The sequence below is a fragment of the Platichthys flesus genome, chromosome 21 (assembly GCF_949316205.1).
Source record: "Platichthys flesus chromosome 21, fPlaFle2.1, whole genome shotgun sequence".
Classification (NCBI taxonomy): domain Eukaryota; kingdom Metazoa; phylum Chordata; class Actinopteri; order Pleuronectiformes; family Pleuronectidae; genus Platichthys; species Platichthys flesus.
This window is the reverse complement of record NC_084965.1, coordinates 19,404,764-19,418,885: the sequence shown is the minus strand read 5'-3', so window position 1 is coordinate 19,418,885 and position 14,122 is coordinate 19,404,764. Positions and strand designations below refer to the sequence as shown.

Below are 14,122 nucleotides of genomic sequence, written 5' to 3'. Positions count from 1 at the left end.
ATTAGAAGATTAGATTAGATTAGAAAACTTTATTTATCCCAACATGGGCAATTTCGATCACAGTTTCCAGTCTCACATAATAGATTACCTAATAAATACAATAAATAGCAATAGGAGGTAGACAAAAACATATATCAAAGGCAGTCCAACACACACATTTAACTCACAATTCATTTCAGCCCGTCAGTAACAACCACCCTGCCCCCGGAAATTAAGTAAATTAAAGATAAAATAAAAAGAATACAAGTAGAACTGCCTCCCTTGAGCTGCTGTGATTCACTTTAGGCGATTTCTATATCCCTTCCCAGGACACCATGCTCTGTCCGAATGCAGAGGACTCGATTGTACCAGCCCTCACAGTTTCTATGTATCTCATCTGTGCTCATCCAACTTGAAATGCTTATTTCATTTTGAACCTCAAAGGCAAGTTCTGGTCCCTATTATAGGAGCTGATGCAACACCCCCATCCATCAACGCTACAGCAGTACCCTCAGGAAAAATCCAATACACAAATATGTGACCTACATACTAAGGTTACTCTGTTAAACCAACTGAACCACTCTTCTCTGTCAGTGCTTTAAATTCAGTTACACTCACATCTTCCTTATCTGTTATGTCGGCGTCATGTCTCTCCCAAGTGTAAGTGTGTGCCTGTGTATCATATTTGCTTTGTGTGTGTTGCAGGTGGTGTGTGTGGTCCATAACTTCAAAGGCAAGCTACTGCTGAGCGAGGAGTCCCCCATGGAGCAGCGGCCCAACAAAGCCATGCTGAGCATGGGCCGGATGGAGAGTCCTTTGGAGAAGTACATCGCCTCGCAGGTCGGTACAACCCAATACACACCTTGTGTCAGGTTTGTGGATGTTTCAAAGTTGATCAGTTCTCCATGTTGGAATAAATTCAATCTGTGTGAGGTACTCTCATACTGTGCATTATGGTTAGACTAACAGACTAAAGCTGTTCTTGAACCATTTGGAGTACATGCATGATCTTGGTCTCTTTTGAAAGGTAACATTCTTAACTCTCCCCCCCAACAGTCAGAATCACTCTAAGTGCTACTGGCATTGAGTAATAGTATTTGGCACACAATGAAGTAGAAGGTTTTTATTTCCGCCTGAATATTTTTTAATAAACAGATACCTACAGATGACTCGAGCTGGAAAACACAATGGGACCCTAGCATGAAGCCTTGACTAGCCCAGGTTAAAGTTTGATAACAATGCATGTCTAGGAGTTTTTCACAAAGGCCATTTGGAGACTCCAACGGACCCTTTGTAACCATGGTAACCAACCAGGCTAAAAAGGCTAATTTTACACTCAAAATCATACTTTTATATAAAGAAGACAAAACCGGTCATATGGTTTAAAATTAATACAAATAAACATCTTTTATATATTTAAGCAACATGTAGCAGTTACGACGGGGACGAAACACTGACTCACGAAGCTCTGGCACCAGCTGGACACTGTTGCGCAGTGATTTGCTCGGAGTCTCCTTGTTTTTGCCCCTGTCAAACAGCATATTATAATTTGGGAAATATCATTCGCTAAACGATACGCCAGTCCTCAGAACAATCGGTTGCAATTGGCTCATCCTTTACACGTCAGAAGAGGGGCAGGCTCTTTCCAACAACAAGGTGACTCGTTGGCTAATGCAGGCTGTGGACAACCCATGCCAGCCCATGCCAGCTCCGATTGGGTCAAGTTTAGATTGACTGCTCACTTGAAACAATAGGATATGGCTAGCCACCATTTTGAGATCTTTGTTTACATGGACACAGAGTTACGAGGGAGAGTCACAGTTTACACGGAGGAGGTGGCTGCGCTGACATAATGCAACAGCTGACAATGGCTATTCTTTGATGTAATTGTATGTTTTGGACTGATTATGTTACTGGATTGGATCGCCTGGACCTTTGGCAATGTTCCAACACCGATTTTGTTGGAATGTTATCGATCTGTGGATTCAAATGATGATTCTTAGGTGAGTCGCGTCAACTTTCTGATCGTATTTTTTTCTACTTCCGGTCTAACTGAGACGTTGATTGTACCGGCTGTGGTGATCGGATCTTTAAATGGTTTACATCAGTGGAATCAGAAGAAGTAGTTTTCTTGCGATATGTTGCATTAGTACCTAGCTGTACGACGCAGTTCTGTAAATAACAATGTTTGACGCTGATCGGTAAAACAGCACACATGGATGGCGCCCCTGGGGGGGTGTTTGCAATTAGGTGTTAAAAGGACAAGTATTTATGAGATTGATGCAGCTGATAAAAAAATCAGACCTGTTCACTTTTTCCCCAGGTTGCAGCAATGCTAAATAATTTACATTCAGTACTTCCTAATGATAAAGTGAAAGCGCAATATTAGAATCTTTTGGGAAAGGTATTAATAAGGAAAAACTCAGATATTACATTCAGTGTTTGTGTGTTTGCATCGACTGGTCATAGAGACAGGGCTGGTGTCAAGACTTGTCTTTCCAAATTATGTCTAATTAATTTAATTTACAACAAATGCATTCTTAAAGGTACATAGCATAACTTAATCACCTTAACAATTAAAAAGAATTATACCAACATATATAATGTAACAAAATAAAAAATCATCCTTTCCATCATTTGGTTATATGTTAGCATAGTTGCCAATATTTCAAGTTATAGCTAAGACAATCAAAATTGTCATTCTGTTTTTCCCTCATTTGAGATTCAGAAACACTGTCTGACAAAAAAAAAACAGCCACTAGTCATAACTGGATGTACAGGTAGCAGTGCCAAAATATGAATTTTGGGTGTGACCAATTGTTTGATTACACACACGTGCTGCTGCAGGAGACAGATGATGAAGATGAGGAGTCTTCCTACATCAAGGAGCGTCTCTCAGCATTCTTGCGCTGGCTGCGAGGTCTGGATTGGATCCAGCGTCTCAGAAACAAAAGGCAACAGACTATGAGTTTGTGTAACACCTGAGTTCTGCCAAATATCTCTGGACACAACTGTGCTGTGATGTTCTGAGTGGATCAAGTGGCTGCTTGTGCTGTAGGTCTGGTTTCGCCTCTGTCCTGTGTTTTTCATGTGCCAGATACTGGGAATACTGCCATGAGTTAGCAGAGCGTTTATCAGGCGTGCACACTGCCCTTCCTCTGCCAAGACTGATGTATGAAATCCAAGCAACTCGGCTCTTCTCAGATCCATTCCACAGTGTACAGTGGACTTCACTGTATCTGTTCTTTTCCCCGAAGACATCCTTCTCACACACATGCTGTCATTTAGAGGGACGTATGGTGATGTCGTCTTAAACTGTTACAACCAAGTGGGAACAAAAACAGGGAAGATTCAATACCACATGGCAAAGATATTACAAGTAAAAACCCTTTATTCTAAGAGAAAATACACGAGTGCTCATTCCATCCAGGAGCGGACTGAAAACCAAATCTTCATTCTGCAAAGACTGTTTAAAATTTAAAAAAATGACAGCAGACATGAATTAATAAACACAGACTTCAGCAATTCTACCATTTGATGTGTTAGGTCCTCTGAGGTGATATCATTCAAAAACTGCCTGGTTTATTACAGCCTGGTTTATTACAGCACGGCGCTTTTGCTAGTAATCACTGAGTTGTTTTCATTGCTTTATCTGGCCACAGAAACAGATGATCAGACACGTTGAAGACAAATGGCAGTTTAAAGACCCACTTTCTGTTTCTATCTTTGTTGGTTTGCTCACACAGTCTTTCAAACTTAACAGGGTCAATGTAGAAATGAATACTCACTTTACTCCTCGGTTATTTAACTAAATGTTCCAGTCAGCATTTTAACCATCAGGAAACTACAGGATATGTGAAAAGCATTTAACAGAACAAAGCCAAAGACAAAAGTTGGAGTAATAATAATAATAATATTTTTTATTTGGCGGCGCCTTTCAAGTCACCCAAGGTCACCTTACAATACAATAGTACAGGATAAAAGATAAAAACATTAAAGATAAAAACAACATTAAAACAAAACATCAACATAAAAACAAGTGAAGTGCACAGGGTCCAGTTATAAAGAGTATGCCAGTTTGAAGTGCTGGGTAGTTGAGGAGAGGCCCATCTTTCTGAGTCATGATTCACTCATTATTAACAGACAGGAAACACCTTGTACTATAATTCAATGTGACTTACACACCGCAAGAATTTTATCATCTCTGATGTCCATCACAAATAAACAACCTTAAATCCACCTAGAAATCTCAGAGTTTCAGAATTTATCTTCAACATCAGGGTAATAGTTAGGTTTACATGCATGGGAACATTTCAAAATAGGTGCTGTTAATTGCTAATTTGGAATACAAGGACTCAAATGAGGACTACCTTACTGTAGCTGACAATAAAACAGAACATCTGATGAGGCTATACTGGGGTTTCCGCTCCTGGTAACGACGAGGAGAGGAAACCTGTAAATTTCACACAAAAGACTAAATTTGTGCCAAGCTAAACAAAAAAGAGAATAGAACAATATGGTTATTTGTATCCAATGGGGATAGGTCAGGGATGAAGTTAATATCCCAGGATGACTTTCAGGTTCAGAGAAAAATGGGAAAAAATATTATTTTTAACATAGACCAACATAAGATGAGATCAGATAATCTAATATTAGTCAAAAATAGACATCAGTAGTAACTAGTGAACAGAGTATGCACAGTGAGTGAATACATTTAGTTAAATGGATTTCAGATAAGCTATTCAATCACTCAATCAAGTTGTATTTGTTTAGCCCAGACATGGGCAAAGTACGGCCCGCGGGCCGAACTTTTCCAAATATTATTAAAAAAAATGTAATAACCCTAACCCTAACCCATTTTTTTTATCTAACAATTTAGTAGCACTTGAATGGCACTTACTTATAGCACTTTGTAGTTTTGCTTTATTTTTTAAGAAATTGTACTTTCTTGCTTCTTGTGGTTCTGGGTTTGTACCCTCTGGGTTGAATGCACTTATTGTAAGACGCTTTGGATGAAAGCGTCCGCTAAATTAAATTTGACCGGGAGCGTGGTGTATAGTGCTGGAAAGGGCACATGATCTCCCTTCACTTTTTCGCTTTGCCCAATTGAAGGCTGTATGTAAGTACAACATCAGCCATCAGCAGTGGTGGGAGGTAACGAAGTACAAATACTTCTTTCCTGTACGTAAGTAGATTTTTCACATATCTGTACTTTACTTGAGTATTTATTTTCCTGACGACTTTTTACTTTTACTCGCTACATTTGAACAGATATGTGAACTTTCTACTTCCTACATTCTCAAAACTGTCTCGTTACTTGAGCAGCGGAGGTTGGCGCAACGCGAGCCTGTATGCACGGCGCACCTCTCTCTCTCTCGCTCACTCGCGTGCCCGCTGCCTCGGGAGATGTGCGGGTCCGGCGGCGTGAGGGAGGGGGGGGGGGGGGGGGGGGGTCGGGCTGCCTTGGTCGACCGGGGTCAAGCAGGCTGTACCGGTCATGATCCCTCTGCAGGTTCACCATCAGAAACCCTGTTACGAGTTTGACTTCCTCTAGATTCCAGTTAGATCGTCTTGTCGGCGCTCTGCCAGGGCCGTGACCGACTCTGGCGGGGCCGATCCGAGGACCTCACTAAACCATCCAATGAGGAATAGCGATGTGTACAAACACCAGCACATTCCCCATCCATTTATTCCCTTTATAATGATCCAGGTGCTCCAGCAGGAGCTCGGTTCAGCTCAGTCTTTATTATTCCGTCTGAAATTTGGCAGCAAAAGGTGTCCAGTGAGTTTTTCTTCTCTGTACTGGTGCAGCTGTTAACAAAAGAGAAACTATCTTATTTTGTGTGCCTAGAACTTGTTTCCCTTTGCTGAGTTATCAGAAAGTGCATTGTGTATCACTCCTGCTACTGATGAAAGGTCCAGGTTTAGTGATATTTACAGAATGTTTTAGTGGTTATACTGTGGTTTATTAATGGTCTAAGGCAGACACAAGAGGCACTTGTTTATTCTGTTGTTTTGATTCTTTGTTTTCTCTAGAAGTTCAGATGCACTGATCCATTACTATTTGAACCTCAGTATCTAGGGTTCAAAATTTGTAAAATTATAGATTATATGCATATTGTTAGAATTTTTCAGTCAGTTGAAATAAATCTTGAGGAGAACATTTTTGGTATTTTTGTGCCTGTATAGACTATAAAAAGCACTTTAGATTTTTAATTTTGGTACTTGTACTTTTGGTACTTGTACTTTTACTCAAGTAAATTTCAACACCAGATACTTTTAATACTTAAGTACATTTAATATGAGTTAACTTAAGACTTTTACTCAAGTCATTTTCTGACGGGTAACTTTTACTTTTACCGAAGTCACTTTCAAGTAAGATATCTGTACTTTTACTCAAGTATGGCTTTCAAGTACTTTATACACCCCTGGCCATCAGTCATTCTCCACTTTTCGTTTCCTTGATCCGCTCATTTACAGAAGGGCTCACAGGGCTAAGCGAAAAAGTGAAGGGAGATCATGTGCCCTTTCGAGCCCTATACACCACACTCCTGGTCAAATTTAATTTAGCTGATGCTTTTATCCAAAGCGACTTAGAATAAGTGCATTCAACTCGAGGGTACAAACCCAGAACCACAAGAAGCAAGAAAGTACAATTTCTTCCAAAATGAAGTAAAACTACAAAATGCTTTTTTTTTTTTATATTCGAACAATTTCGCGGGCCGTACTTTGCCCATGTCTGCTTTAGAGTTTCTGCGAACGTATTAATACAAGGAGAGCAATATTTGAGGATAAAAAGTGGTTTCAGACATGTAAAAGACATTGAAAAATCCAGTACAGATGAAAATGAGGATTTTTTAGTTTCTAAACAGTTTATTTTTATTTTATTAGCCTTTTTTATATATATATACTTTGGGTTAAAATTTTGTGATAACTTGTGATATTTCCATTTAATAGTGACCTCCAAATGAGGTGGCTTAGATACTGGGGCTTGAAGGGTTTATTTTCAACATGTCTGATCATGCTCTGCCTGACCTATTTTTAATGACGTCATCATGTTCCAAGATGTCAGCAAATACAGTGTTTTCAAACAATGATGACCTCAACTACAAAAATGAGAGCAAAACTGTAATAAGGGGAAATTTCCCTTCATCATTTATATGTCGATTGGTCCGACGTTGGTCTACTGAGTTCCCCTCTTTTGGTTTGGTCATCTTTTCCACAGGCGCACTGGCCAGTGAAGCTAAAAAAAGGATGAGATAGATTCCGCCGAGCAGTGTCCAGAGTATTTGGCTTGTTTGGTTGAAGTGCCTCTTTCTGCTTTTTCTTTTGTATCTGAGTGAAATCAGTTATACAAGTTTCCTTTTACTAGAGTGGTGTGTTTCTCTTTCTGTTTCTATTGCTGTGTTGTCATTTCTCATCCTCTCGCACGATACATATTTATCAGTGAGATTCAAAAAATACGCAACTTCAATCTGATGCTGAAAGAGCCTGCTCTGTTTTGTGACAAGGAGCAGAAAACCTCACACTCTTACCTCAGTTACGACAGGCTTGGTGGAAAATTGCCCGCTCTTAAAATAGCTCAGCCTAAACACGCCTGGAAGCTAAACAAACCACAGTGAACAAAATGTCGTGGCATGAAGGAAACTCGGAGCAGCAAATAATGAATCCTGCGCTTTTATTCTATCTATTTTCCTTCTTTCGTAAAGTGAACGCATATGGTTTTATGTTCCGACCACATGCTGTGAGATGTCACAGTCAAACCTGTGTACTTAGTAGATTTTGCTACATCCATACACAGTGCTCATGGGTTGGACCAAAATAATCTTCAAACAAAATAATCTTCAAACTAATTGATCTCACCTACACACTGGTTTTGTGACTGCTGCTTGAACAGTTTTATACATCCACAGACAATTGGGAGTCTTAGAACACTTTCCCATTCACTGTAATTGGAATGGAGGGGGAATCATTAGCATGATAAACAAGAATGGACTGGTGCATTTGTGATATTGTTTTAGCATTCGAATGAACGGCAGTGCTTTTTCTAAACAGGACATCCTCTGCTCTACTACACCCTCTCCTCCTCTTCTCTTCTCTTGCTCCACAACCAAACACAATCTGAGGTTGGGATTAGAGAATCAAAGCTTCTTCTCTCCATGAACAAGCATCCCCCTGCGTACGATTCTCACTTGCTTTTTTTTAAATGTTGTGGTGATTACTTATCAGGCATGAGTCTTTTTCTATGTAAATGCTTTGATATATGTTCTGGAATAGCAGAATGATTGGAGTCCTTTGATGGTGTGTTTTTGGAGTTACACATGTCTTTAGCTTCAAAGCTAGGATGACCCAGAGTCACAAAGGCCTCTTTCTACATGGCAGCCAATTAGAAGTGCTTTCATAGACCAAAAATAATTGCGTGCTTACTAACTTTCTTTTTTCTGTTGTTCTGGTTTTGCTTTCCTGCATCCCCCCCCTACAGAATCACATCGCCTTTGCTGAGGTCACATGACGTGGAGTCCGCCGTATGGCAGACCCATTGGACATCCACTCTCTGCACCGTCCAATCCAATTAAATGGAGTGCAACGCTAAACCCATTCTCTGTTTGTGTCTGGTCTGCGGCATGTTGTTCTATGTTGTCTTTCCAGGTCCCTGTTGTCATTTGCAGCTTCTCGTATTTAAGTCAGTAACTCAGCAGGACACGTCGCTTCGTGTTCTTCATCTATGCACTTACTCTGAATCCTTGACAGAATCCAGCTTGCAGTGAGGCAAAGCCTGGAGCTTGTTGCACATTGTGGGACACTAGAAGAACAAGTGAGGAGCTAAAGTCACTATCTCATCTCTGCCTAGGTCAAATATGTTCCCTAAGTTTGCTTATTTGTGTTAAATAACATTTTTACAAAAAGATGCTATAAGGAAAACTATCTTGTTAGTAAACAGACAGAGAGAAAAACCTTTGATTATGTTTAGTTAAGTTCATCTCTGTGAGAGCTCAGAACAAAGAAGCAAATTTGGAAATCAAGATTCAAGATTCAAGATTTTTATTGTCAAATGCACAACAATAAAATTAAGCAGCTAACAATGCTAAATCACTCTCTATGTTTGTATTCATCTATCATTTTTTTTCCTGAACATTTCTATAAGGGTTTTGGAGTGTGCTTACATTGTATACTTTATGCAGGCAAGTCCAACCAATGAAAACACTAACTGCATTCAAACAAAACTCTCAAGGGTTTCTTAGATAAACCAGACAATCACAACGTAGCCCTCGCTTTCTTTTTCTCTGTTTCTCTTTCAACTTTAACTTCCTTTGAAAATCTACAATTGATTTCTCCCTATTTTGTCAGAAATAGTATTAATTCATGACCTGCTTCCTGAAACCACAAAATAAAGACATGCTGAGCTGCCTTCAAACTGAGCTTACATACTGTCTCCACTTTCATCCTACGGCAAGTTGGGTCATGAAGGCCTCTGATCATTGGCAAAGCTGCAAATGTTTGTGTTGCAAAATTTTGTTCTCATGTAGCTTGGTATAACTTTTAACATGACAAAATCATCTAGTTGGATTTACACATTAGTTATTGTAACTATCAATAATGGACATTATATTTTTCTTTTAATGTATAAATGTTTGTACAATTGAAAATTTAGCCATATTTCTGTTATACGTGTTGTGTTAGAAAACTTTTTTTTTTTCAAACATATTTTTAGTCACATCAATATTTAGCTTTCCTCTTGTTTTTGAAAACCTTCTCTCTGTTTTTGAAAACCATCATGTCTTTCTTTTAGATTGTTTTGATGAATCTTTCTGCCCCTAGTGGCCAAAAGTGAATAAATGCAGCTTTAACTGGTTTATTTATTGTCTATTAATATTAACATATTCAATTTGATATTAAGTAGTAACTAATATTAATGTTGCTTTAAATGGTACACAGATTGTGTATATGCAGTGAGCCTAATCATTTTTCCGTGTAGCAATAACTTGTCAGACTTGCTTTCCCATCGGCAGAGAGGAGAGGAACAAAGTCAAGGTCTAATTCTGGTACCCCTTCAAATCTCTATTTTTGTAATAATCACTAAAGCACTTATGAATAAAGACTTCGGGCAGGAACATGCAAAAAGCAGCACTTTAAATCATGCTGTAAATCCTCTCATTGCTAATGAAATGCCACCAATGTCTCTGCTGCTTTAAAACAAACATCAGACTGAATATTCAGGATTGTCAGCTCAAATGTGCATTGCAACAGCCATCCTGGCTTAATTAAAGGAGAAGAGAACTGTAAAAATATATATGTTCAAATTATAAATATATATAGTATAACTATCTCTATACACTAACAAACACACAACACAAACATACACACTCACCCGATACACACAGGTGTGTGTTTATCAGTGTCATATTCTACATTAATGCTGTCTATTTTTTCGTATGACTGTGCACTGTGTGAGTGATCACAATATCTTTAAGCTGTTATTACTTCATGTTATTTTACTGAAATGAGATTTCATGTTGCTGTTCAAAGTTACAATGACATTTTGATTCTGTGTTTTGTGAGTAGTGACATTCATGTTTGTTATGTTCTTTTTTTGTTCCTTAGTCTAACAAACATTTCACATTTTTCCTGAAATGACTTTGCTCTGAGACATAAGTCACATATGTTTCTTAAATGGTGGTCTTTACCTTTGTTCCCTTACTCTGTCATGTGATTTGTCATGTGATTTATATATATATTTATACATATTTTTTGCTTCTAGTGGATCATTTTGTATGGATGTTGTTTCTCTCATTCTATCCCTGTTCTTTTTATATAATGCATATTTCTTTAAAAAACAAATGTTCTTTTCAACTTGAGTTCAAACTGTGACCTTTTACACTGTAAAATACAGAGTTTACAGCCTTTTTAATAAAAAACATTGAAATGACTTGAGCATTTGTCATTCTATGAAATAAACCAGCGAATGTCACAGCTCTATGGACAAAGTTAAGTTCAGCGACAGGAATACCTTAGTTGGGAAATGCTGGGGTCCATGTCAAAATTATTATTTTGGTATAACTAAGTGATGTTTATGGGGTACGAAATAGTTTGAAATGGGAATGAGGTAGCAGTATCCCATGTTAATCTTGTTTCAGTGTTTTCTTGACTTTAAACAGACTAGTGCAGAGCTTGTTCTAAACTAACAGTTTCCTTGGCCCGTGGTAGTGCTCTGGAGCTACCTTACAATTCTTCCTTGTCATTTATGAGTCCTCATACAAACCGTACATTCTACCGTCACTGTTTTATTGTTTGTGTGCAGAGCTTTTTACACAGTTTATATGCAATGAATATTTTATAATCCGTATTCATAAAATTAACTGTTTTTGCTTTATTAATGTCTGGTTCATATATAAGATTGAATGATTTACTGAATCAATGTTAATTATTCGTACATTGCATGTCAATTATTTCAGGTCTGTTAAGCAACTGACACTATCATCAGACCCAATTTCATAACTTTTTAATATAAGATTTCTGTAACTCAGCTCAATATAAAGCAATACAGCATCTAAACAAATGGGCTTTCACTTTAAAGAGGAAGGGATTCTGTTAATGTTGTGGCTAAGACGGAGATCAGCATATGTGATCTGTGTCAGTTTATCTCCCTTTTGTTTAGCACAGTTAAACCATCAGTTTTGCATATTTGTATTACATCTGTATTGATTGTTTTGAAAAGGTGTACAAATTTGTAAACCACAGGAAAAAAATAATACATTTTAGAAAGGACTTCTGCTGTGCTGAGAAGATGATGAAGAAGATCATAAGGATTGTGGTTTAATTAACTGTTTTGAAGCAATGCTTGAGCCATACATTTGTGGGAATACCCAAATTATCCTTATGCCTAAATTAATTCCAAGCCTTGGATCATTACAAATATCTTACATGTGTTCAGCAGTTCAATACGGGTGGTGTTGTGCTCATTGACAACAGTTTTTGTGGTTGGAAGGACAGGGCCATCAACAGTATGTGGCAGGAAAATGAACTGGATGCCTTGAACCCTGAACAAACTCAGAATTAAGGGCTGACATAATAAAAAGAGATACTGGCAGCTTCAATGTCAAATAGAAAGACATCAGCATAACGGATATATCAGTCACTGACTGGTTAGTATGGTCTATCATTTAACTATTAGTCACACAACTCCATGGAAGGTTAGCGAAATGTCAGCAGTGTTCACAGCCTCTGAAAGAGGTGTCACCAGACAAGAAAATGAAGAAAACACCTTCATGGGTATATTGCATGAGTGTAGGGTCCCTAATCTCATAAATGTCTTCAGGAGTCAATGACAAGAGCTGAGACGAAGACTCATTTGTAAGTGACCTTTACTAATGAGTCAGCGGAAGTGAAGTGAGGTAGGCCGTAATGGCTAAAAGACTCCGGATGACATAACCTGTGTCCTCTGGGACTTTTTAAAGAGCTCCCGCTCAAAACTACTAGCAGGGTCAACAGGATTATAGGATCTTGGCAGATCACTGACCAAACCTATCAATCTGTAATGTAAAGTCAGGGAGACTGAAAAAAATTATTATTATTTTTAATTTTTATAAATAATTTTGGCGATGTTTTTTTTTAGCACCTACCCCCCAAAATGTCTGTGCACGTGCCTGCCAAGCACCATACAGCTCTGAAGATGTTAAATGCTACATTATGTTCAAGTTTCTTGAGCAACAGTTAAATGAAATTTTCCCCTAAAAAGCATTTGAAGCAACATTTGTATACCAGAAAGAAAATACTAGATTTTGCCTTTAGTTTAGAAAAAAAAATGTATAGACTCTGTCAATGATAAGACCCCTTTTAATTATGTTTTTGAAGGAGCAATTTATGATAACATTTCAACCACCAAATGCAATACCAAATCAAGTTAATTAAGAGTAATTCAAACTTCTTTTAATTGATTCAACTCACAAACATGAGCAGAGCTCCAGTTTGTTGCAGTGATAATCAAATTGAAGCAAAGCTTTAGTTATAATGGAACAGAGAACTAAATGATCATTAAACATAATCAAAATAGCGAAGAAATACGTTCCGAGCTGTGATCTATTCGACCCAATTCTATCTTAAAACAAAAGGACTGAATAACATAATAAAGAGTTGAATTTATAGATATGCATGCAGCTTCTGTTTCCACTATCAGATGAGAGCACACAAATCAAAAAAAATAATTAATTTCCTTCACTGTAAAAGTGTACTTACCCATATTTTACTGTCTACAGCCTTGTAGCATAGCTTCTTTAAATATAAGATTAAGATTAAGATTAAGATATGTTTATTCATACCAAACACATGCACAGACATGCACAACACACCCATGCAATGGCAGGCAAATTCAACCTCTGAATTTAACCCATCTGTGTGCAGGACACACAGAGCAGTGAGTGACCATGTACGGCGCTCAGGGAGCAGATGTTGGGGGAGTAAGGTGCCTTGCTCAGGGGCACTAGACAGGGTAGGGAGACTCTTGGATTTTTGGACAGATCAATCCAGGTTCGTCTTTTGTTGTCTCTCCGTGGAGTTGAACCAGAGACGAACCAGAGACCTTCTCTGCCCATAGTCCAAGTTTCTGCCACTAGACCACCGCCCATCTATATTAGGATAGAATGCAAAGATGGATTGTGCGTCTCACCGAGAGTACAATATTGTAGCCAAAATATTTACAGGAATGATGATCTTATTTTGCTGGTATTGAGGGCCAGGGTCTGTGCAGAGTTGATTGTTTGGTGGAGCTCCAGTGTCCTGCCGAAATATGCACTCAAACGATCGTGACTCAGTCTTAGCTATCGCGCTTCACATTTTGGTGGTGTCATGTCGCCTATCTTTATATACTGTAACGACAATGTGAGGATATTTATAAAGGATAGTCTTCAGATTGGTTGACATTACACAATTTTGTCATCAAGAAACTTCTGATTTGCAAATTCTACTTCCAGCATCTCACAAAAATGTCCATGACAACCTGTAGATCTCAGTGGGACTCCACGTCTACTTGCTCTCTGAGAACCAGTTTTCATCTCCACCCTTTTATAACCACCAGTTATCATGTGAGGGAACTGTGAGGTTCTTGAATCTCTCTCAAAAAGAAGGTGGAGCATGTTCCTGGCCCACC

At 38.4% G+C, this 14,122-nt stretch overlaps 1 protein-coding gene across 4 annotated transcripts in view; it reads left to right on the top strand.

Annotated features, from left to right (window-relative positions):
• Window positions 1–10,903, top strand: part of plppr5b (phospholipid phosphatase related 5b) — a 152,151-nt gene extending 141,248 nt beyond the window's left edge. For all 4 annotated transcript variants that reach the window (XM_062379629.1, XM_062379625.1, XM_062379626.1 and 1 more), the window contains 2 exons: window positions 685–819; window positions 8,462–10,903. In XM_062379629.1, the coding sequence (XP_062235613.1) occupies window positions 685–819; window positions 8,462–8,491 (165 nt within the window). In that variant the 3' untranslated portion in view covers window positions 8,492–10,903. The remainder of the gene's footprint in view (window positions 1–684; window positions 820–8,461) is intronic.
• Window positions 10,904–14,122: the final 3,219 nt, after the last annotated feature.